The 26,190-nt window shown below is 41.5% G+C and overlaps 1 protein-coding gene across 2 annotated transcripts in view; it reads right to left on the reverse strand.

Moving 5' to 3' along the window:
* The window catches only part of CEMIP (cell migration inducing hyaluronidase 1), a 106,458-nt gene that overhangs the window by 18,023 nt on the left and 62,245 nt on the right, over positions 1-26,190 (reverse strand). For both annotated transcript variants that reach the window (XM_071568053.1, XM_071568052.1), the window contains 10 exons: positions 25,448-25,543; positions 24,699-24,820; positions 22,390-22,531; positions 21,382-21,573; positions 12,820-12,995; positions 12,039-12,248; positions 6,523-6,728; positions 3,282-3,351; positions 2,380-2,508; positions 1,608-1,693 (listed from right to left, as the gene is read on the reverse strand). In XM_071568053.1, the coding sequence (XP_071424154.1) occupies positions 1,608-1,693; positions 2,380-2,508; positions 3,282-3,351; positions 6,523-6,728; positions 12,039-12,248; positions 12,820-12,995; positions 21,382-21,573; positions 22,390-22,531; positions 24,699-24,820; positions 25,448-25,543 (1,429 nt within the window). The remainder of the gene's footprint in view (positions 1-1,607; positions 1,694-2,379; positions 2,509-3,281; positions 3,352-6,522; positions 6,729-12,038; positions 12,249-12,819; positions 12,996-21,381; positions 21,574-22,389; positions 22,532-24,698; positions 24,821-25,447; positions 25,544-26,190) is intronic.

The raw sequence follows: 26,190 nt of genomic DNA on the forward strand, positions 1-26,190 counted from the left end.
GAACACTACAGGGTGCAGAATTTGACTCAGATATTTAATGCTGTAATTGAATGTAGAATAATCTCTCCAACTTTGTAACTGTCCAGCCTAGCTCATAGTTTGCCCTAGCCAATTCAGATATAATCATTTATTCAGTTGTTCAGTCTTGACACATGGTAAGTAAAAAACAGAATAAATAATCTGAGCTGCAGCCTATGACAGTGGGTAATCCCCGAGCATAACCATGACCATATTAAAAATTGTTTGGCTTCCAGGGGTCATTCCTGCCCTTGTATGGCAAGGAAGAAATTGCTTTTTGTATTCACTTACTGTGCCTGTGGCAGCAGGCAATTTCCCAAGGCACATGTTCAGCTGTATAGAAAAGCAGCATCAAGCTCCCAAGAGCAGGCTGCTCTTAATAAGTTATTTTTTAGTAGTTACTTTTACCATTGAATTGATCACTTGAAATAACTGAGCATTTAAATAATGTAAATAACATTCACTTTTGAACATCTTTTAGTATCAATTGCTAGCCAGGGCATTGGATGATGAGGATCACAGGATAACTGATATCTGAGCTCCTGGTTGGGTTCCCCTGGGCAGCTGGACCGATCCCACCCCTGCAATGCTTGCCCAGTGCATGACTACAGTAGTCTGGGTAACCTAAACCCTAGAGATAGAAAGGAGAAAAGGATAAAGTTGCCATTCTCCCCCTGCTAAGTAGAGGTTTTTAGTAGGTTTATCTTCCTTACATGGTTTCTTCTGCCAAGAAACCCAGTCATGAGGGAATGCAGGTTGGGTGCAACTGGAGGCAATTGGACTGTTAGGAAAGAAAACTAAAAATCGAGAATATTTATGTTCTTTTACATGTTTGGGGTTTGGTAACTAAGTTAAGAGCCAGACTCAACCTCTAATGAGATACAAGGGTGCAAGTGCAGTCCTTACATCAGCTTCCTCGCTGGAATCAGCTTTGTGGAATGAGTGGAAATTCTCAGAAGCAACCAGACCACAGTAGGTCTGCTGATACAATCCAGTCTATAGAGAGGTCTCCAGTATTTCTGAATTACTCCATTACACCACCCAGAGGCTGTACACAGCAGCAGAGAAGAAAGATCACCCCATACACTTAATTGCAATTATTATTTGAAATATTTCAAATTAGGATTTGAAACTAGACTGAAATCTGAAATCAAAGCATGAGGTCCATGACATAAGCACTTCTTGTCCAAGCAAGTTCTACAAGAATTAATAAAATCAATACTATTCCCAGGAAATACTTCAATTTCTAAGAAACTCTTGCAGCAAGTTCTACCCAGCACGACCGTTGACCAGGCAGCATCTAAAAAATCAAAACATCAGTGGAATACCCTAGAGCAGATGTAACATCCATGTCAGCGCAGACCTAAAGAGCAAGGACAAAACCAGAAGGGTGTCAGTGTTGGGGGCCCCTTATAAAGGAAAGTGTAGAGATGAAGTTAGAAATGGCAAGGTGTATCTAAGACCTGTCCTCAATAAGAGCCACCCCAAAGGCATTGCAATAATCCTTGTGAGCTTCATAGCAATTTCATAGCTTTCAGTCAGTGCTATAGAGAAGTCTTTTCCAAACCAAACTGTGCAAAACACTTTACCTCCCAGAAATCAGTGTCAGGATAGGCCTTTTGTCCTTGGCAGAGGCTGGAGTGGTTTTAACGCCGTTATCAATGATCATTCCAGCCTAAAGGAAAATAGAAATGCAATATCACAGCATATTTATAAATTTTACAGTTCTTTCCATCTCCAGGCTCTACCTCCAATTGTTCTAAGCCAAAATCACTCACATGATCATAATAACAACTTCTGTTAGTAGCATGTCAAACAGAGGGCTGCCAGGACTATCCAGACTTGGATTTATCCCCCAAGATTGCTGCAAATTCCTAGAACTGCACTTTTGTCATAAATACATATATCCCCATACACATAAACCCCCTGCTGCAGTCTAAAGTCCTCAGTAGCACACAGCCCCACAGCACAGCACGTAAATAAGCAGGGACAGCAATTAGACACAGAGGCCGTATTTATCCCTCTAGAAGCTGTTCAGTTAATTGCTAACATTGGCAGTTGAGGTGTATAATTAGACGAGCTGCCAATAGATGCTCCTGGAGGCAATATTTTATGAGTGCAGGGGCAGTGAAGCAGCCTGAGTGGAGGGGAGAGCCGCTCTGGGTGCACAAGAGCCAAGTGGGAGCTGGTGCTGGCTCTCACGCCAGCCCATGGACTGCTTTATCTGCACACACAAAGAAGCTTGCAGGAACTTTCAGTGAAACAGAGAGCACAAGCACTAATAGCTTGCAGACCCAAAGAGCTGGAGCGAGGAGAGGGTGTTTTTTCTGAGGGCAGCGTTCCCATTGCGTGCAGACTCACCCTGTAGTTGGAATGCGCACGGTTGTTGGAGAATTTCCCCATCGGCATGTGTTCCGAGTAGCCCGGGGAGTACATGCCTGCTGAGGGCCCCGTTGGCACGTGGTGCAGAACAAACCAAAAGCCTGTTTCCTGAGAAAGAGAATGGGCATTTGAGATTTTGCTGGTCTACATTAGCCCAAGGAGGTCTCAGTAAAGTCCAAGACATAAGCCAGACTTCAGGACAAATCACAGCCAGAGGCATTGACCTGTATAACACCTTGAGCCAAGAGTTTAACACACACAAACACTGACATTCACCCTTCCACATCTTCACTGTGCCTGAAGGTAATCTTTGACATTGATATTGAAGCAATAAGTAAGATTTTTGAAACTTAAAATAATTTTTATTTAGTTGCCTAAAATGTATCAAGAAGCCCTGATCTAGGTACTCAGATTCGGAAGCCTTGGAAAGACCACATCTCTCTGTATAAGGCTTGATTTGCTTGCTTGTTTGTCTTCATAGGACAATAAGGGTTCCTGGTGTGACCAAGAATTCCTGTGGAATTAACATTAGGACTGATTGAAATTTCAGAGCACCATTGCTGTGCTGCAATCAATGGAATCATTGCCAAGGGCTTCTCTGTGACTCTGCAGTCACATTTATTTAATTTGTTCAAGCTGCACATTGGGAATTTTTGTTAAAGCCACCCAGCTTTAGAAACAGTAAGTGACAATAAGTGTGGAGCAAAAGGAAAAACATTCTTTTTATTGGTGGCACAGCCACATTACTTTATGTCTTAATCAAGCAGCTTAAAAAATGTCTGGGTTACAGAAACAGGTTTTATTCCAGCCAGAACCTCTCTCAGCCTTGCAGGGCTGTAACTGGCTTGAGCTATTACCAAATAAGAAAATTGTGCACTCACTTCAGATCCAGCAGCTGCACAGTTTATAAGGTTGTTGTGAGGGTTCGCTATCCAGAAGGTAGAGACAGCACTGCAGATCAGGAAAACAAAGAATAACATGAAAATGACACTTGGAGCACACACCAGAGTCAGCCATCAACTCCCCCAGCCCAGGCAGGGCCGATACCTTCCCAGATAAGGGGTCCTGCCTAGGGGACAAAAGGAATGTGTTTTTTCTTTCTTTTCTCATATCTTGTGTCCTCTGTGGTTTGACAGAGAGCATGGCCTTATCTTTTAAAACACCAAGTATTAAATGAGGAATTTCTACTGCAATTCCAAGGCTGCTATGAAGCTGTCAGATGTCAATCATGTTTTATGATAAAGTAAACCTGTTGTTGCACAAGTCACAGAAAAGAATTTGCCCCCAAATAAGCCCTCAGAATCATTAGAGACTCGTTTAATCAAGGAATTGCCTCTTAAGGGCTTTCCAAGTGTACCCCCAGTACCTGCCTTTACCAAGACCTGCTGTGATTCATTAACTTTACTTGCTTGCACCCTCCTGAACATTTCTTTTGGAACAAAAGGAATTCATTTGTCTAATGCACATAAAAGACTCTTAATTGAAAGACTCCCATCAAGGAGTAAAGATCAATCCATCACTGTCCATCCTGTGACACACAGCATTCATTAACCAACAGTCACAGAAAACACCCAGCACTTACAGCCCCCTAAATTTACTGGTTGAGATTCACCCTCCTGCAGGGCATGAACCTACAGAATCCTTATGTGTATTTTAATCTTGTCATGAGGGATTTCACATGGGCTCTAGGCCAACTGATTCTGCTGCTGAAGCTCTGGTTTTTCTGAGTTTATTATCAAAACATAGCAAAATTTTTCTATTTTGGGTCTGGGACTGTCCTGGATAAAAAACATGTTTGGAATATTTACAGACTACCTCCTGCTGCATAGGCAAGGGCAAGGACATCGTATATCCACAGTAACCTGTCTTTCAGCTCAATCCTGTTCCTCAGATCCATATGAATTGGGCAGGTTACTATGTCATTTGGCACAAGCCTATTGTCTTAATTCCTGGCCGTGGCTGCCTGCCTGGCTCTTCCAAGCTGATGGAGCTACAGCCAGTGCTTGTTCCCTATCCCTGTGCTGGGTGCCTTGGCCACTGTCCCAGGGAGGGTGTTAGTGCACTTGTGCACTTGCAGGCTGGATGAGCAAAACAAGGGTTTTTTTCTGATCAGACCTTGAATTGTTTTGTAAAAGAAGACACGGCAGATGAAGGTACCATAACACCATTCCACTAGAAATTGCTTATTCATATAACAGTCTTCAAAATGACACAAACTATATCTCTGAATATTAAAGGAATTATCAGTGAAAAATGAGCATAATGGCTGATTAACCCTTATTTTATGAATGAAGTCATTAAGTGTACTTTGTAAACAAACACAGATGTGAAAAAGAGCATTGCATGAATTCATCTCTTTCCCTTGCCAAAGTAAAAAGTTAAAAATATGTTTGTTTGGACAAAACCCCAGTTTGTTCTGAGGACAGAATGGATGATACTGATACAGTCTCAGTAGATTGAAAGTATTTCCAAGTAAAAGAAATCCCCTGAAGAATTTTAGCTGTTAGGCATCAATCAGCTTCTAACTGTCTCATTGTCAGATTGGAAGTCTGGCTCCACAGACTTTCTCATTGACTTTTGAAGAGTCAGAAATTTAGGGTTTTGTTAGTGTACATTCCTTCCCATTCCAACTACAGCAGAATAAATTACTGGAGAAAAATCTGGACTACAGGCAAAAGTGTTCCTGTCTCGCAGCAGCTTCAACACAGCACCAATGCTCTGTGGTTTCAAGTGAAATCTTGTGAAAGACCTCCCATTTTGTTGCATGGGGATCTTGTCCACAAGGTGATCCACTGTCAATTTTAAACTCTTTAAAGGAAACTTTGATATCCAGCTTTTAATGGAAAACACTCTGAAAACAACATGGTTCCACAGATCTGTTCCTGACCACTTGCTATGCTCCCTGAACTCCAGCTGGGGATCTGCTTGCCTGGCCGCTAAACACACAGGCTTGACTTTCAGTCTCTACTATTTTCTCAAGAAGAGTCAGGGGCATGGGGGAAGAAAAGAAACCTTGCTTGATATGCATTAAAATGAGTAGGTTGCAGCAGGTCATTAATCACGAAGTCCCAGGTTGACCTTTATTTATGCACAGAAAAATCACAGGGAAAATCATGGAAAGAAAGGCTCTAGTAGCATTCAGAGCCTCAGTGAGTCTATACCCTACCTTTTGCTAGGACCAACTACCACCACATTTGTATTTGTGATTGACATTTCTCTAACCTGTGCTTTAAAAGGACTGAAAAGGAAGAATCCATGATTTCTAATGCTTCATTATGTGACCGAGTTGACTGTGTTTCTTCTTAATTTCACCTGACTTTTCCCTACAAGGCCACAGAACTGCAAAAACAATTTGCAAAACCCCTTCCTATTGCAAATGTTCTTATAATTCTCATCTAAACCCCAGCTGGTAGATCCACAAGGACACTTAGAGGAAAGGATCTTGCAAAAGGGAGATGAAAGGCATTTGGCATTTTTCAAGGTCAATAGATTGTTTGTGGCAAATGAAATTTTCCAGGAGTTCACATGGAAACATTTTCATGAGCTCATGTATAGACAGACTATTAGGGATCCAAGAGATGTATACAGCCCTTTTTCTTATGTAGCCAAGCTCTGATTCTGTGCTAAACTACATTTGTTATATCATTGTGGTTTCACTTGGGCAGACAAATGCATAATACCAACACTGTATCATTAAACAGTATCTATTCTTCACAGATGACAACTTCTGAATCAGTGTGAACCTTTTAAAAATCCGTAGCCATCTGAGGTGAGCATGAATGTCAGGACACAGTCCATTCTGAACTCAATAACTTCTTGCAGAGCCATTGAGTTCAAGACTCCATAAGACAAAGGGCATCACTGCTGACTTGGAAAGAAAGATTTTCAATAGCTGAGGTAGGAACCATCCCAATGGACTCCATGCAAGCAATGAAAATTGCACACTAGGTATGTATATACCTGAATAGTACAAGGATAAAGACCCCGAGGAAACTGCTTTTTCAGCTTTGGGACATGCAGTCCAGACCCCTACAGATGATTACACAGCCAAATACATGTAATGCTATCTGCTACAGCTGAGTCCTGCAATGAGAAGGAAGAAAGTGGAAGGCTCCTACTCACCTACAATCCTGCCTGGGTTTAGGGATGTACCCTGGGTAAGCTCCCTCTGTGATCAGCTTGCACATCCTACTGTCTCGGTCAGAAGGGAGCAGAGTGCTGGGTTTAACAAGCAGCCCAAGGCAATGGTCAAACGTGTTGCGCTCCTCTGGTCCATCCTCCGTAAAAAAGCAATGGCCCAGTGCATCATAACCCACCACATCCTTCACCTGCATGCATGAAACAAAGGTCAGTGTTTGGGCTTCATGCTTCAGCCACTGTCTAATTAGAATACACTTTACAGCAATGGCACAAAGGAGCCCCAGTACCCTTTTGAGCTCAGGGTCTATAAGCAAAACCAAAAGCAAGATCACTCTCTGCCCTTAAGAGCTTATAGTCTAAGCAATAACTCCAACATTTAATTAGAATTTGTCATCACTAAGGAAGTGCTCATTCCATTCTTTTGTTGGCCCATGAAATTAGAGACTTTCTTAGCATGAGGCTGGAAAAAAACATGGGGTGGTGGAGGACGTTAGATGTTCAGATCACATCTGGGCTCATTCATTTTCATGTGGAGTTACATGAGCAGCTACATAAAATGCAACTGAAAAATCCAGCTGAGCTGAAAAAATATTTTTTCAGGCTATGAGAGAGGTGGCAAGTTATTTTCCAGACAGGCTGGCTTGTTTTAGGTTTGACCTGGTCCTTTTTTTTCCAAGTTGTTGACAGAAGATTTACTTGACCCTGAGACAAATCAGCTGGTCTTAATTAGTGCTGTTCTGGTTTTGGTTTGAATGTTGTTAACACTGGGACACCATTGGTTGGACAGAACAATACCCATCACACCACTGGAAGATCTGAGAAAACAATTTCAGAAGATAACATGAATCTGAAGCTCAAGGTTAGAACTGGGTGGGAAAGAACAGCCCTGAACACACAGCAACTGTGTCCAGTGAGTCAGCTGTTACCACAGGACTGGGATATGGAAAATTAATTTCAGGTCTCCACTGACCCAGTGAGGGTTGGGATCTCCTGGGCTCTTTCCTTGCTGTTACCATCAGCCTTCACCCATCAATCACCCTGGACTTAGGAAACCCTTCTAGTGAAGGTTAACCTGCCACCAATATATTCCTCTAAATGCTTCTGATACAACTGCACTTGTCAAGGGGCAAAAGACAATACTAAACTGGATAGAAGACCTGTCCATCATGGTGTCATTGAGAGACCTGGGTGTACAAGTTCTTGAATCACTTTTGTAAATAGGCCTCAGACTCCTTTTTCACCTTCATGCCTCATTCTCAAGGCAAGGGGCACCACTTTCAAATAAAATCCCAGGATTAGTGTTGAAATGATTACAAATATGTTCCCACATAAGAAAAAACACTTCTCTTGCCAAATCTATTACCAACTTATGTCCACATGGACTTCTGTTATGTATCATCCATGGTCCAGGGTAAATACTCAAATCTCTGAACACGAGCCATCACAGTAAATTAAACAGCTAAAATGACCTGCAAAGTGGTGCATTCCTTCAAGCTACCTCACTGAAATTTACTGTTATCTTCCCTGATCTAATAATATGATAGATTTTGCAAGGTATCTTTATTAAGGTGCAAAACATATGTACTAAAGTGTCCCCACTCAGAGGACTGAACTCTCTCAGCCTTGTAATGAGAGAGGTTTACTGGACAGAAAAACATCTCAGGAGAGTGAGTAATCTTCAGAAGTTTTCTAACACTTAGAGAAAATCTTTTAACTACAGAGATGTCAGAATTTCACAGAAACTGCCACCAATCCTATTACCTTTCTCTCACAGAACATTAACACTGAAAAGACACATTAAGTAGTGGCGTTGTGACATTTAGGTGAGAGGAGCAGTTTCCCTAGAGAAATGTTAGCCCCTTTTGCCATTTATCTTTCCAGCCAGCACAGCGCTGCACCAGAGCTGGGACATGAAAACCTGCAGTGATCAAACATAGCTGGGGTAAAGCCCACCTACATGCATTGTACCATCACAGGGGAACACATTTCCCAGTACGGTGAGAGAGGAGGGAAGCAGGGAGGGGACTGTGCACTGGCAGAGGGACTCAGAGCTAGCAAGTGCCCACTGTTCTCCTAACTCATTCCTGAAAGTCCACAGAACAACCTGAAGTTATAAGCCAGGAACCTGGTCCCTTATGCATTTTTCACCCTCTCTTTGACTAATTATTTCCCCATATCTCATCTCTCAGTCAGCTCTGACTTGGTTTCCTGGGGTGCTTTCAGGCAGAAGCCCAGTACTGAAATGCTGGGATAGCACTTTTCTAATATATTTATTTTTAGTTTGATTAAAACCTTGCTGACAGTCCATAATCTTACATTAACCATGAGTAATTTAGGGCCAGATAATGCCCCTCATGGCAAAATATTGCTGTGAAGTATAGCTGGATTAGTAAAAGCAGATACCAGTGAAGCTGATTGATAGTTCAGCCTCTTATTCCATAAAGTATTGCTCTCCCCTGGATCCTGCCAGACTATTTATCGACCCCTATTTAATGTCCTTCCCCAATGGCTGTTTCTATTTTAGCTTCCACACTGGGATCCAGTAGAGAGAATAGGAATCAGAGCAAAGTTTCATCCCTGGGATTGCAGTGGTGCAACTAGGTGGGGCTTTTGCCAGTATTTTTTTTTTGAAGAAAACATTGGGTAATTATTACATTTTAAAATTATAATTATGGTGAGAAAATAATTTCTACAGATTTGTTTCCAGAAGAAATCTCTGTGCCTTCTAGATAACGTGGATTTGCAAACAAGCACAGAATAACCCATCAATGAAATGAGCTAAGATTGAGATAGCAAATTCTAGCAGAGTGTACATGCCTGCAGAAAAGCATCTGTCATCAGGAATAACTATATAACTATACTCTTTCCTCTTAAACTTTTCAGAATTATTATCTCTGAAGTAACATGAGAAAAGTGACAGCAAAGGAAGCAGGAAAGCCTGTATGTAAAATACAAACCTGCTTTGATGACAGTTAAAAGCAACCAATGCCCCTCTCCCATTTATTAAGGCATTTGCACAGGTGCTCTACCACACTCAAGCAAGAAGCCCCTCTGAGATCAACAGTTTAATGTTAAGGACACCCTTAAGAACTGTGCAATGCTGAGGTTTAATAGTCCAGCTAGATTTTTTATGGCTATATGCAAAGTGTGGGGCAAATTTTCCCTCAGCAAAGTATTCTTTGGATCTACCTGATCTTACAGGGAATGAATGTTACTTGAGGAAAGACAGAGCTCATCTCTGCACAAATGATGGTCTTGCATGTAGAAACAGGTGGTGTTGCTCAAATAAAAAGATAATAGGCAACTAGGAAATGTATAGAATAACTATTGTAATCATCAGAGACCCATATTTGTGTCTGTGAATACATCTCGGGGAGAAGGAAGAGGAAAGGAAGGAAATTAGAGTCAGAAAGCAGATAAGGAGATTGTGGTGGATCACCTGATGAATCAAGCCATGGAGCTGCTGACTGCAGATGTCTATCTGAGCAATGAAACAACATCTAAGTGATGCAACGTTTGGAGCATGTTTTCTATGACACAACCAACCAAACTTGATCAGATTGCTTTAGTTCACTTGGTCTTTCTTTTTAGCTGTCATCAATAATTACAAGGTTAAAATAAAAAACAAGCAAAGTATTATAAGTAGACTTCGGTATTCACACATTTTTGTAAACTAAAATCAGCAGGGAATAAATGCTTGACTAATGTCCTAAATTCTAAGATTTCTCTTGGGTGCCTTTTCACAGAGGCAAAGGATGGTCATTTAGGGAATTGTGGTTATTGAAAGACAGCAAGAGAATGAAGTTGCTTTCATCAGCTACATCAGGCTGTCTACATTTCATCATGCCATCTTGGCTGGAAAAGCCTGAGCACATGGATCCCTGTGCCATGGATTCCTCATGGCACAGTTGTCACTCGGACAAATCTGTTTCCAAAAGCTCTGTATGAACCCATCCATCTCATGATAAGCAGAATACCTGACTGGTATTTGATTTGGCAGGTATTAAGCAACAGGGAATGAAGATCTCACATTAGATCCAGAAGCAGAGGTTTAGCTGGTCTGTAGTTCAGCAGCAGCTGTGCGACCTCTATGCAGCCAGAGGATGTTTTTATGGTGCCATTGGTGACAGCCCAACATGGTGTGACAAGTGAACTCCTGTAAGACCCCACAATGCTGCCCTGCCACTCTGCATGTATCCTAAACCCCTGTACTGGTGGTGTCAGATTGGGCAGATGCCATATGACCCTGAATGACTTATATAATTTTTGCAGTAGAATGTTTTTTCTCTTCAGAAGTCATGTTCACTTGGCATGTTTTTAGGATTGTGTTATAAACTTAGAAGGGCAGAATCAAACCCAAAGCCTCAGATTCATAAATAGCAGATAAAAAGCTGTTATGCTTCTGGAGCTGTAATTTCAATGCCCTCTTTTTAACTTCTGTGCATTTTAATTATGCTTGTGACTCTCCATTCCAATGCTGGCATTTTTAGAGGTATGAATTCCTCGTGCACAATGACCATCCAGGTTACAACTGCCAATTATATGTTTCCACTTAAAACTGCCTTATATATAGGAGCAGGGCTCTTGATGGTGCAAATTCTTCTCTTCAGGGCTCTGATACACTTCCCTCCTTTTGGAATACACTGCCATTTCACTGAATGGTTGATAGTCCTTTGCCTACAGAAATCCTGCAACTTCAAGATTTCCTTCTTGAAGAACATGCAGCCTTGCTGGACTCCTCTGCCCTTCAGGAACTGTTCCCCCAAGGGACTCTGTCAAGCAAGCTCCTAAACAAGCCAAAGTCTGCCCTTCAAAAGTCCAAGGTAGTTGTTCTGCTGACTCTGCTCCTTACTTCTCCAAGAATCAAAAACTCCATAATTTTGTGATCACTATGACCAAAATGGCCTCTAACCATCACATAACCAGCAAGTCCTTATCTATTCCCAAAAAACAGGTCCAGCATCCTTACCCCCAAAACAAAGGCACCCCTACGTCTGGGAAGAATCTGACCATGTTCTTAATATCTCTGGTGTGCTGTAACTTGTCTGGTAAGCATCAGTCATTTTACAGATTTATCCTGAAGAATTTCTTGTTTTGGAGGGCAAGTCTGGCAAATCAGAGCTCTGTGGGTGCTTAATGTTGTGACTGGCATTGCAAACCCAAACCTTTACTACAGGAAAGATGAGGCACACTTAAAGCTTCTGATTATCCTCTTTAAATAGCAAGCTCTGTGTCTATAGATAGATCCAACTATTCATTAGAGATGGACTAGTCTGCAGATGTTTCTGCATACAGACAAATGTTCTGCCCACTCTGAGTCACACACAGCCCCCAGCGCCACACTGGCAGATTAAAATACTTATGGTATATCCAGGGCAGGAAGAGTCAGACATTGGCTCTAACAATGAAACACATCATCCTGAAATAATTGAGCTGTACACATACCATGAGGAAATATTTTTACTGCTGCCTTTGACTTAGACACTTGGACTTCTTACCAGTAAACCATTGGATCCATGGACTGTGACGCAACGGGAGAAGGTATGGTGGATGGAGGTGTCCTTCACATACGTTGGGGGGTTGTAGCCTCCTTTCTCATCCACATCTCCAGCCATATGGAAATGGATTGGGTAATGTCCCATTGTCTGCTGGCCCATGTATTTCAGTTCTAGACCTTCAATATGAGTAGCCTTAAAATCAAGACCAATCTGGAGAACAAAAGAACATCAGTCAAGAAACACAAAAGTCTACTGAGGGCAAGGAGAGTGTGTAGAGGCATAGGAAGGGTTGCACTGTATCTGCTAGAAAGATTTACAGTGTGGAGAGGAGTGTATGGCTGCAGGTTGAGAGAGAGAATCATGGTGCCTAAGGAGACCACAGCTGATCTTTGAATCCCCACTGCTGTGATAGCTACATTTAAGTTAATTTTAGAATGCAAACAGTTTCTATTTGATGTTTTCCACAAGTTTCAGACAGCTGGGTTCAAATTGAATTTTCTGGGCTGAGCACCACCAAAATCTGGGGAAAACTGAGATAAGGTTATGGAGACTGTATCTCAAGTGAGTGCATCACCAGCCTCATTGGCCAAGCAATGTCTGCAGGGGCAGGACATGCCAAAGGACAGGCAGCAGCAGGAAGGTGGATCTGCTGCACTGTGGGGTGAGTTTGTTTGCTCAATGGTTGACATGAGGAATTTTTCCCTTGCTGCATCCTGGCTTCCTTGGTATGTGAAGGTGTGGCTGGAAAGAGGATAGTGCAAGCAAAGGGCTCCAGCCCTACCTTGATATGTCCCCCAAAAGTGTCGAAATCAAAGAAGGAGCATAACTTGCTGCTGTACTCATAGCACTGCTCCTCCATCTCGCCCATCACCACGACGTTGCGGCTCAGCAGCCCCACCTCTGCCCTCATGTCGACACCATCAATGACTTCCCCAGTGTGGAGGTAGGTTGCTTTTCCTAAAGGAACAAGATCCAGTTTCAGGATTACTCTGCCAATGCTGCCTGTTTCCCCTTGTGCTTCCTGTGGTGTGGTTGGCATGCAAATGAAAGGAGTAATCAAGTCAGCAAAAAACTGTTGGCCAACACCTCAAAGGAGGGAAGGCTGGAACACAGGTGACACCCAAACTCTTGCTGAGATATTTGCAAAAGAGGAAGTGGTGGGATTTTTGGTCTTAAGTTGCTTCATTTATCCAGGGAGTTAAACCAGTCTGCTAGGCAAAACACATTTCCTATCTTCAAAAGGGACTGTGATCATTTGAGATTTTTTTACTTTGGATTACAATCAGCTGTCTATGAATGTTCAATGCAAAAAAAGCCTGATGATGTAGTCACTGAAAAGTCTAAAACCCCAAGGTTAGCACAACATTTCCTATAGTAAGGCACTGGGAGCTGCTCAGAACCCACAGCACTATTCATGGGCTGTGTCAGTCTGATCCTGGTAACACCACGGTTGTTATGCAAGCAAGGAAGGGACTGGGCAGAAAGCCTTGGGAATATCGCAACCCCTCAGCAAGTTTGTGAGCTGTAAACCCTCCCACTTCCTGCCCTCCCAAACCTCTCCATTTTAGATTTCCTCTCACATCTCCAACTTACTCCCAATGCTTCTTTCTGCCCTAGTGTAGTTGGAGTCAATGGGATCTTCAATCTTCCCCATGCCCCATCTCCCTTTGCCAAGCCAAGTTACTCATAACATCCTCCATACACACACCCCTCCATGGAGGAGATAAAAGCACAGAAAGCTTTCCCTGGCCTGACTGGAAAGGGGTAAAGTCCAGGCAGTGTAGATGCCTAGAAAGCAAAATATCTCTTTGCTTTAATTTCATTCAAACAGTTTCCTACTCCCTCCTTCTTTCCGCAGCTTTCTGCAGAGAAAAGCCAGTTGGGAAGGGGTTCATCTTACTGACTACATTCTGTATTATTCCAGTAAAAATAAGTAATAAACTCTTTAAGTAAACACTGAACTTTAAGGAATGCTACACTTGCATATATTTAATTTCCATGGAATCATTCAAATCCTTAATTAGAAACAAATGGCAAGCCTGAAGCCTGGCTATTGCTGCGAAGCACTTTATGCTTAAGTAGAGGTGCCAAGTCAAGGGGAAGATTTTGAGCACTGAAACTGTATTGTTTTTAACCAAAACACAATGTTTTGACTGCATAACAAAGATAAGCAAACACCATTCACTCCCTTTTCCTGCAGCTGGAAGCAATGTTGTTTGATGGTAGTATTGGGATATGGGAAGGGCAAGGGCTCCACCTTGCTCCGGGAATGCTGAGTGGGATGAAGTTCACACTATGACATGTGTCTTCTGCCTTGGCACCTCCACCTTCAAAATAATCTGATCATGTGAAAAAACACTCTCTGTTAACTAGAGGAATGGTGATGACCAAACAGGCAGATGCAGCTTTTTGGCTGCAGTGGGAAGATGAAGCTCCTCTAAGCTCTGCACTCAGATCAGAAATGATGGGCTGCAAATAGATTTGCTCCTCATCTACTTTTTACCCTAGAAAGTCCTGGGCTTACCCATGCCTATGTTGTTGCCCTGAAGCCAGTGAGCCCCATCAGGAGTGTGGACTAAAAATTAGACTCAACCTGTCTGAAAAGCATCTTTGCTTCCCTTATTCACATTCATGAAAAAAACCACTGCAATGAGTCCCATCCATGTGAGGATACTCTGTGCTGAAACCTTGAGTGAGTCTCTTAAGGAACACAGCTTCTCCTTATAAAACTGTTTTTGAGCTGTTATTTTTCAGTTTTCCCCAGAGCTGACTTTCCCTTGATTTACCAAAATGCAGGAAGAATTTCACATAATCATAAGAACATCCTATTTGAAGCCACATCTCAAGGATTTGCGGCAGTGAAATTAGATAGGCAGTTTTGTTATTCTTGTGCTGAGCTCTAGAATAATAAATGTCATGCTTGCATGTATTTAATTTAATTTAACACCAGCCCAGACATGCAAAACAGGGTAAGCACTGACAGGAATGTTAAATACGGACTAACCAGTTTCTAAATATAACTTCTTGGGTGTATGTTTTTCACTTTGTGCTTTTGCTGACTTGACATGTTTGGAGATAAAGGGAAAGATGGAAAGCAATCTCCTTTCACTGTAAAAGCGGATTTTGAATAATAGCTTTTTTAATAGAGTTTTGAAAAACAAACCTCTCGTCAAGGCAGACAGAAATTCAAGCTCCCCACATCAATGAGGATGAAATGGTTTGTGGGAGTCAGAGCCTGGCATGGGAGCCCTTGAATGCTGTACCAGTAGTCCAACACGGCACTTCCAATGGAACGGGGAGCACCATGAGGTGCATTTACAGACATGTGGCACTGCCAGGGAGCTGCTGGGGCATGTTTAGTGATGGTAACATTAAAAAAAAACAATCAAGAGACTGCTCTGTGGTGAGTTCAGGGAGTTCACTCAGGGTTGGGAGTATCTGACTCTGCAGAGCTATAAGTTTGAAGCTGGGCTGCTGCTCACAGCTGGCACACAGAGCTTCCCAGAGAGCAGCCAGGATATCTGAGCCCCTGATCACTGACCATGGGCAAACCCAAGCCTGGGGTTTGCAAACGGGCACTGAAGTGGTTTGATAGTAAAAAGGGAACACTGTGCTTTGAAAGTGAGAGGAACGTGTCTGCTGCTTCAGCATCAAAGCCAATGCTGTGATTGCCTAAACACTAACAAGCCCAGAGGCCACTGATTCACCTTCTCCTCCTTTGGGCCCAGGCTTGCTGCATCACTTGTGGATAGATATTGCCCTGCCAGCAAGCCAGACTTGTGCCATGTTATAATATAAACCAAACAAAGCTTTGCAGTGACACGGATTATGTCTCCCCACAACAGACCTGTTTGATGGACTAGGAAAAACAGCCTGGATTTGGGGCTGTATGTATCATACCAGTGCCCCAATCACCACTGTGCAAATTCACAGGGAACAACATCTTTAATATGTGGGCTTTCCTGGTGGAAATCTTGATTCAGCAAAACATTTCCATGCTTATTATGCAATTCAGTCACTATTGAAATCACCAGTTGTTGGTAAAGACAAGGTAATTATTAAAAGAAAGTATACATTAAAATAAACATAGATGATCCACTAATCAAGGGCATGCTTATGTCAACAATTCAAGGCAGAGTCTCTCCAAACTGTACAAAGCTCCAGGAAAACCTGCCATACCTGAATCTAGCCATAAAATCTGCATCTCATGCCTTATCAGATCAGGATGAGTGGAATTTTAAAACTGTTTCAGCTTTTACAGACGTGGAAGGGTGCTCAGGTCTGGCGAGTTAGACCGATCTCTCTGAAAATCCTCCCAGGTACACTCAGGCATTTCAAAATCCCTTGGCTTTAAATGACACAAACTACTAAATCTCCCTTTCAGAAGTGAGGCAGGCACTTGAAGGTCTGGGTCTGGTGAAGATAAAGTGAAGCTAAGATTCCCTTGCAATATCTTTTTCTCTCTAAAGAGTCTTTTCCTTTGGGCTCTCCAAGGATAAGACCACATGTCTCACGGTCTTTTAATGTTTCCTGAACAATTTTTTGTGAGAAATGCTAAACATAATTTATCTGTTCAGCCCACATAATCTAGTGACAGTGAATCCTTCAAGGCACCTTTAAAGTCAGTGCAACTCATACCAGGGGCCAGCCCAGATCTGACATTTATCATTTTTGCTGAACACTCATCATCACTGGTGGTAATGCCCCTATCACTTATATTTAACAACCAACAACTGTTCACAGGGCATGCTGTCAAATTCTCATTATTCTGAATTGTCTTGATGGGGTTTGCTGTTGCATAACTAAGCCACAGTACAACCTGATGTCTCAACAAATAAATATTCCTCAAATTCATAACTTTTACATAGAAAATTAAGTTTTCAGTAAATAGACAGCAGACAGCATGAAACTTTACAAGGAGTTCAGAGCTAACTAATCCTTCCTGGGACATTTTCCTGCTGGGCAACTCATCCTATTATAGCCTTTCATCCTTTTTCTCCTTCAAAATCCTGTGCAGTGTCCCGTAATGCTCAAAAATACAGCCTCTATTGTAGGAGTGTGAAGAGCATTGAGTTCACATGGATATTAAGTGTATGTTTAAACAAGTGTATTGGATCAAAGCCTCGGTAGCTGTTTGGTTTCAAGGGTAAAATGAATGGACCTTCAGACTGCAGATGGGCATGATATGAGGATTGGTGTGGACTGAGGGCAGTGCATCTGCTCATGCTGGCTTTAACTAAGCACTGAGAGGTCTCTGCAAGGTGTATTAGTGTTTTATCCCAATCACAGTGTCACTGTCTTTCCTAAGCCCTCTCCTGTCCCACCTCACACCCTCTTTCTGCAGCAGCTGCTCAGCAGTCTACTGACACACTTCTGTAAATGTGAGGTTTTCTTGCTCTGACCTTCCAGATTTTCCCTCACTTTATCCTGACATGTAAGTTCTTGCAGCTGGGATGAAAAGATTAAGCAGGTCTGGTGGACAAACTGTTCAAATAACATACAAAAATCAGGCCCAAACTCAACCCCTCTGAACTGCTATGAAAACCTGGTGTTTTTCTGTCAACTCAGCTTTTAGGCAACACTCTAAGGCAGAAGGAGTTCTGAAAGGCTGTTAGAAAGGGTCATTTCACAAGATTTCCTGCCCAGTTCTCAAGTGCCAGGGTTGCATTAAAAAAAGAGCTTTTGGCAAGTTTCAGCCAAAATGATGCCAACTTCTAAACAGAACACCCTAAATCTCTAAAAGTATCTGAACTTTGATAGTGGAGAAACTTCCCCCATCCTTACAGCACCAGATGAATGCTGACACAGTTTGTGAAGTTGTGAGACAACTATGAATTAGCATTTTTAATTCAAAGTTCTCTGCATGAACAAGATTACAGTAAACTCCATATCTCTCTAGTATTTATTTGCAACTCAATAAGGAGGATTTAGGAGATGTGTACTTGTAATCATAGATTGACAAGTATGTGGGATAATTGGAGTAATTATGCCAGGCACAAATAGTTTTTTCATCCTTTATCAAGAGCATATAGAAGGACAAAAGAGCATTTCATCATTTCTGTTCCATGGTGAACCTTATCAGCATTAGTAGAAACTTCATACAGAGCAACCAAGATGCAGATAAGACTTGTTTCCCAGGGAAACTAGACAAAATACTTGATCTTTCCTACTATCCAGTTCTATCATAACGACACAACCCTTCCTTCCTTCCTTCCTCCTCCCTCCCTCTGCCCTTCACTGTCGTCCCTCCCCAAACCTTGTGAAGTTGGAAGATCAAACAGTTTTAATCTGTTCCCACTGAGAAAATAATCTAGGCAAAAAATGACAAGGAAAAAAAGTTAAACAAAGACAGCAAGTGGACAAAAAAGTTCCATTTGAGTGAGTGACCATTTGACTGGGAGCAGGACCTGCAGATCTGGGTCCTCATGCAAACCACACTTACCCATGGGAACCACAGTTTTGACATTAGTGTAGTTACTCCAATAAAGGCATGCAAAAGATCAGAACCTGAGTGCTCTCCCTCATTTTTACACTCAGATTTGTCAAAGTCCACAGTTAGACAACTAAACCCTACTAAAACCTGATGTTAATTGAGTATTAACTATCTTAAGTTGTTTTGAAAAGCTCTAATCCATCCATTTCTAGCAAGTAAAGAAAGTATTAGTTTCAGCAGGAAGTATCAAATATAAATAGGACATGAGCTAACTAATGAGTTTGACTTATTTGGCACAATATGCTAAACCATGTCTATTAAAATACTATTAAATGATGAAAACATAAATTATATTAAATCTTGTTATGTCAAGAGGCTGCCACACCAAATTTGCTGTCCACAAAGCAGAGATTTTTCTGCCTTTTAAGAGACTCTTAAAGAGTTCAGATCTGACATAAAGGTTTCATTTTAAAAAAATAGAAAGGAATAAAGTAAATATTAAAAGGGAAATAAACCATCATGGGTAGGAATGGTTTTATCATTTGTCTTTCAAAGGACAGACTTTTGAAGTTCTCAGTTGCTAAACTAAACCTCTTAGGAAAATTAAGCCATTCCACTTATTACAAATGATACCCCTCCGAGACTCTGTAATGTAAATGTGTGGAAGGCTTTACCTGGAAGGACCAAAGCAATCTTGCACATGTCCACAGCAAAAGGAAGGCTGACATCTCTGATGAACATCTTCAGCATGTAATCACCAGCCTAATGAAGCCACACAAGGCCAGGGCTGCTCACCTGTGCTAAGACATGGGGCCATTACTGGTCCTTATTGTGGCTCGTTGCATGTCATGGCACAGGGCAATGGATAAAGTTACACCATGGCTGGGCACGGAGGCAGCTCAGGGTCCTCTTGGCTCCTAAAGGCAGGGGACAGCTTAGCCTCATCCATGTTTATTTCATCTAGATCAAACTTAGATTCAGACAGGTTATTTTGTTTTCTAGTGTGAATGTGTTTCTGTTAAAAGAAAGTTGGATGTGATTTTTGTAACTGGGCTAGATTTTGCCTTGATTTATATAATCAGTGAAATCCCATTGACGTCAATGAAGTTGCCTGGATATAAGTAAGGGGAGACTTTGGCCCTGGTGTTCATGTTATTTGTGGTAATAAAAGGAATGTCCTAATTCTCCTACAGAGTAATCGGAGACCAAGAGCACAATTACTTTAACAAGTGTTTCCACTACTTCTTTACTTGAAATTCACATGAACTTTTTTGTTGTTTTTAACCCATTATTCCTTTCCTTAAACTAACTTAGCTGTCCTTGTTGCATAAGATAAATTTAACTACATGAATTTCACAGATCCATTAGATTACGGGAAGCCTAAGATTCCTATGTCATCTTTATTTTTACTGGTCATCTTCCAAGACCATCTTCATATGTCTTGTATCATAGTAGTCTGGGTCCAATAGCTGAAAAGTTGCTCAAGAAAAATATTCAACTTGGAAATGGGTCTTCTTTGAAAGTACTAGTTATTTTAAGTCATAAGACTATGATACATTTGAACTAATAACATTTTTCTTGGCTTGATGAATGTCTCCAACAATTAATGGCTAAAGCTCTGTGGGAAGCAGTTGCCAAAGGAAGTACATTTGCACCTTCCAGAAGAAGTTCCATCAGAGATAATGTTGAAGTGTTTCATTTCAGAGAACCAAATTAAGTCCCTGGTGCATTGCTCCAAGTGCCCTCATGGCTTCTCTGAAAGATCTTACTGTAAATGGAGACAAAAACTCAGCCTAGAGCAACTGCCAGTGTGTAAGCAAAACATAATGTAACAAGTATGATTTACCATCAGACAGATGCTACCTTTGAAATACAGCCTCAGCTATTACAGACTTTTATGTTGTAATATAATGTTTACTTTTGTAAATCACAAAAGTAAAAAAATCCTCATCCATTCAAAGAAGAGGCAGTTCATGGCTATTTCCATGATCACCTTATCAGTGTGCCAAAACATGGTTCTAGAAGGGAAAGATCACTTCACAGACTCATCTGGAGAGGTAAATCTCTTACTCAGGATTTGACTTTTATGCTCATACTGATAGTAGTCTGTGCCTCATCATGGTTGTGCTACTCAATTGGACTCAGTGTCTGGAGGCCACTTTACAATTATTGGACTACAATGTCTTTTCATCGAAAGCAATTTCTTCTGCATTTCAGGTTGTCACCTTTAAGAGAAAAATGCTGTGGCTCTGCAAAGACTCCTGCTCCTGCTCAGACCAGCTCAGGCATCACCCTGCCGACTCCATCTCCCAGTGCTGTGGCTCAGGACAACTCCCTGGCCACTAGAAATGTTTGGTTAATACATCACCTCTAAGCAATTCCATCTAGATACACAGTAAATCAGAAACAGTAGCTTCAGTAGTACAAAACAGTATTTCTAAAATGTAAGATTACAGTTCTTGTTAAATAAAACTCAGGAAAACAGCCAGCTGGACATTACTTCATAGCCTTACAGTCTCTCACAGTCTGCCTCTGCCCTAGATCACTCTTCACATCAGCTGTGATCATCTCCTGCTTTCTAGGAAGTGGTATTTCAAATGTTGTCATTGAAAATTTCAAATACGTGACCTGTATCTGTCCCTCTTAAATAAATACACACCCACTCAATAACAGTGTGCTTGGGGACAAAAGATAGAGTCAGCTATTAAAAGGAATGGCAGAAAGGAACCAGAATTAAGTCAGATGGCTTTCAAGCATAAAAGGTGTTAGGTATCCCAAAAGCATCTAAAAACTAGCCATCAAATTCAAATGTCTTTCAACTCTTTGAAATTCTTTACAGAGTTGCCTCAGTGCAAATGACATAATTTGTGAAGTGAAAAACCAGCACAGTAAGATGAAGAAGAACCTTACCTGCTACCTTGACCTGGTTGGGTCTGCAGGTTCTGCATGGCAGTACTTGGAACTCCTCTGCCTGGTACATAGAGTAGTCAGTGCTTGCCACCACCAGCCTGTCTCCAGGTTTCCATGAGGTTACATCATCCACCAGATTCAGGACTGTGCTGTTCACATTGGTGTCAATGGTTACTGTGAGCTTTGGTTTCACTGAAAAGCCAAAGTTGTGGAGAATTCAGTTAATCTTATCAAAAATTCTTGCTTCACCTTTTTTTCCTATTGCCTGGAATGCCATCAAAAATTATTATTTCTTTATGGAGGGAGAAAAAAGTTAACTCTTCCAAACATGTTTTTTACTAGCTTTGGCTTGGAAAGCAAGAAAACAGGAAAGTATTTTCCTTTAGTTGCAGGCAGGTGGATTTTCCACTAACCCCAGGACTAAATTTAAATGTAGCTTTTACTGGCTCATTTTCACCACACCCACTTAGCAGCAGCCCTTGTGGGCACTGGGTGCTGTGGTTTACACAACCAAGTGGTCTTTAATGTAATGACTGTTTTTTCCAGCAAAACAACAGTCTTTCACCTTTCCTTTCCTGCCAGCTGAGCACTGAAGAACCCTAGTGACCAGTCTAATGACTAGGTTAGGGACAGCGGTGTTGGAATTGATAAATTCAAAATGAAGTATTAATTTCAAAACCTGTTGTCTTTGCACATTCTGATTGACTAATCCTACCTCATCCCAAAATCCTTTTGCAAAAGACAAGGAACTTACAGGAAGAAACTTGCCAAGTATTTGCCATAGCCTTTCTGGGTTTCTGAGACACCACCCTGCTGCTTCTGTTAGTGCTCAGGAATGTTTCCTGGGATAAATCTCCAGCCGTTTTATCAGAGTTCTCGTCCATAGCCCAGACGAAGTTTTAACTTGGAAAAATGACTCAAATTGTTCTGACACTGAACAAGAGCCAGTCATCAGAAGACAGATTTTCTGCTGTTCCCTACTCTGGCTTTCAAACATGGGGCACATACCAGATCTGCCACACAGGAACCGTACTCTGTAGTTGTGGCAGCCCTCGCCTGTCTGGTCCTTGCCGTGGCACACAAACCGGTAATCGTGGCCACTCTTGTAGAAAACCTCCGTTGTTAAATTAGCTCCATCGAGCGTCACAGCCTGGGATGAGAATGAAAATATAACACAGGTGTTACTGTGAGCTGAAGGGATTTCACCAAAACATCTATGCCATCAGAAGAGGCCTTTGCTTTGTTTTGGGTCATGCACAACTGTTGCATAACAAAACACTGTGACTGTGCTGCCCAGCCCTCTCTCCAGCTGGTGCTCACACACAGCTATTCTATCCAAAAGCTGCATACATCATTGCTAGGTGGTTGCCTTTCTCCTATGTCTATATCGAGACCATGTGCTTCTTTGGGAGGAATATTCTGAGCTTCACTAACATCTGCCCTAGATTTTCTCTTGGTGTTGGTTTGAGGGCAGATGGAAACACTGAACACGGACGCTTGCACCCAAATGAACTCATAGTTTCAAGGCTCTGCACTGCACTCATTTAATTGCTTGTGACTAAGCTCTATCTGAATCCTGCAGAAGAAAGAGGTAGGGGTCTTATTTCTTCACTGCATGCATCAGTCTCTCTAAAAAAATCCCTCAAACTGCTGCAATACCCATTGCTCCAAAAGCAACAAGGAAAGATGGCTTTTTCTCACAGACAAGTACCAGCCTGCAAAGCTGTATTAAGAAAAAAGGACGTATTGTGCCAACAAACACTGAGATATGTAACCTCTCCTGTATTCCTGCTGGGGCAATGTCACCCCTTAGGGTCATGTTAAATTTCACAGTCTGTCTCTATAGCTTGCATTTCTCTCAACCCTTTCACAAAAATGTGATGCATTGCACTGGGCAATCCAAATTCCATGTGCATTTTAGCGAGACACCAGGAGATAAACCATCTTTCAATGAAGGGTCTGACCCTGACTCTCTCTCTCATGCAGATTTTCCTTATTAATGCACACGCCCACTGCTGTGTATGGGATTAGCACAATCAGCTGCAGGAATGTGCCTCTGGCTGTGCCACACTTCTGTTATTATCATCACATCTTCAATTTTCCTGCATGTAGCAGAGCTGGAGCAGGCCAGCTGCTATAAATCAGCGTAATTTTATGAAAGCAATGAGCAGCACCAGATTACACTACCTGAGGATTTGCCCTAAGATCTGCAGTTTAAACTGAAAAATGTCTTGCTTTTAATATACATGAGGGCAAAAAAACATAACTCATTTCACAGAAGAGGAAAAAAGTGTTTGTTTCTGAACTAAATACTCTCTTGTTTCTCTTTTAATATGCAGGCTAGAAGGGTCTGTATTGTAACAAACATCTGACCCCTGTTTTGAACTAAGTTGTCACTTCTAATATGTGTATATGGGAGCAAAAATGAATGTGGATTTGCTAAGACCTGGCAGAAAATTATAGGGCAGTTTTTTCCTTTCTGTCCAAGAGAGACTCTTTATAACATCTAGCCCTGGAAAATTTCACTCATGCTGTCCGCATTCCCATTTACTTCAATAGCTGCATTCTTTTGAGTAAGGACAACTCCATTGGCTCAGAGCATGTAGGAATCTTAGGTTCAGCCTGACACAGATATTCAGGATTTTATTCTCTTTTTTCTAGGCAATATTCTGCTGTAGTTGTTTTAGTGGGTAGACCTATAAGGGACATGGTGAACATATTAAACAAAAAAATCCATGATTTTTGTTGTTGGGGGTTTTTTGTCCTCAAAGAGGATTTTGCAGTCTCAGAAAAGGTGTATGACTGCTCCTCAGCATGCTAGCCTGATGGCATAATTATAATGTTTACAGAATTAAAATTTCTTTCCACAGAGACTCCAAGAGGAGGCTGCAAGCTCACCAATACTTTTGACTATCTGCTACAGCTGGTAGTTTTACCATCTCATTACATTTTATGATTAATTTTTTAGGAAGCATCCATTCCAGGACCATTTAAAAACTTTGAAATTTTCATGTGCTCGCTCCTTTTAATGTTCCAGCAGGGAACCACATATTTCATGATAGCATCTGTGCTGTCCATGACCCCATCTGTACCCCTTTTCATGCCAGAAGCCAGAATTTACTGAAAGGAGCTCATTTCTATTAACTTTTCTCTCAGAATGATATGAGGCCAGGTCTTGTTGGTTCTGTATTGGAGCAGTAAAATAATTGATGTCTATTATTTAGAAACAAAAATTACTGACAAGCACAATTATTTTGGGGTTCAGTGTCAGTACAAGGAGGACTTGCCCCTCTAAAGAGAATGGTAAGTCTGCCTACCTGGATGTCAATGGGCTGCCTACAGATTTTATCAGGATGAGCAGCTTTGAAGTCAGACAGCTTCTCCATGTCCTTAGATCTCGCTTTATTAGGCTTCTCAAACCACTCTGTCCATTCTACATCTGTAGACAAGTGCAAACAAGAATAGTCGTTTGAAAGTCAAGCTTAATGAATGCAGCAAAAATGCATGAAGCATAATATGATCTCAGATATCATTCACAGGTTCTTCACTGATGATCTGATTTCTGCCTCTTCCTGCCAGCCTGTCAGCCACTTTTAAGGATGCTGTGAAGTGCAACCAGCCAAGGAAGAGCAGTTATTAAAAGCTACATAATTGAAGTATACAGTATGAGCATTATTAATAGATAATGGCTTTTGGATCTGTGTCCTCCTTAGCTGTCTTTTCTGATCTTCAGATCAAGTTGCAGCCCGTTACTGTATGTTGTCTGAAACATGGACATGATGACTATGCTGTCAAAAGAAGTCAGAGGTTGTGTGTGATCTCTTAGATCATAGGAGATGGAATTTCATACCCAGTGTGGTAAAGGGAAAAGGATCACAGTTATTCAGAGAGTCCTGGAGACAATTGGGGAAAGAATCCATGAGTGTTCTTTACTTGACTTGTGGCAACATAAATAGCAGCTAGCAAGTCCACTCCTCCAAAATGGAAAAGGACTGCAACAAAAACGATGAGTCACTCTATTTGTCAGCTGTCTAGCACTGAGTTCAATAGCCCTCAGTCCTCTTACCTTGAACCCATTCACTCTTTGAAGAGACGTTAAAATGTTCTCCATTCTCAGCTTTGAATAGTTTGAATACTTTGGCCACAGCCGACCCTTTATGACCTGTTTAAAAAAATAATAAAAAAGTTGGTCAAATCACTGAATGCAATCAGTTAAAGTCAAAACTGAAAAGGTAATGGTTGTGTGCGTGCCTGAATATTTTGGCTACATTATCCAAAATTAGCCCTGCACAACTTCCAAACAAATTTACTGATTTTAGAATGTGTCTTCAGACACTTTTATAACTGTTTGGATAATCAGGAGGAAAAATCTGCAAAAAATCACGAGAGGATAAACCTCCCAATTATTTGTAATATATTGCTATTTTTATTTGATGTTGTAGCAAGCCATGTTGTTAATGTCATGAGAAGACAGACTAAAAAGTGTTCAGCTTGCAAGAAAATGGTTTCATGGGAGGATTTGAAGCTACAAATTCAGGATACACAGATTACATTTTCAGCTGGTGTGAACTGGGACTGTTCCACAGCTTTGTATCTAAGAGAGGCAGTGTCTGAGCTCAACAAAGTTCCATGGATTTACACTGGCGCAGGATTTCACCTCTTATCTCAGGGTCTGGATAATCTAAGCTATCCCCAACTCTGCTGCTTCAGCTGCATTAGTGGAAAGAAGGAATATGTACAGAAAGCATTCAGTTAAATATGTCAAACCATCAATTGCTCAAAGCTTCGATGTATTGCAGGGCAAGTGAA

The sequence above is a fragment of the Pithys albifrons genome, chromosome 13, assembly GCF_047495875.1.
Source record: "Pithys albifrons albifrons isolate INPA30051 chromosome 13, PitAlb_v1, whole genome shotgun sequence".
NCBI classification, from domain to species: domain Eukaryota; kingdom Metazoa; phylum Chordata; class Aves; order Passeriformes; family Thamnophilidae; genus Pithys; species Pithys albifrons.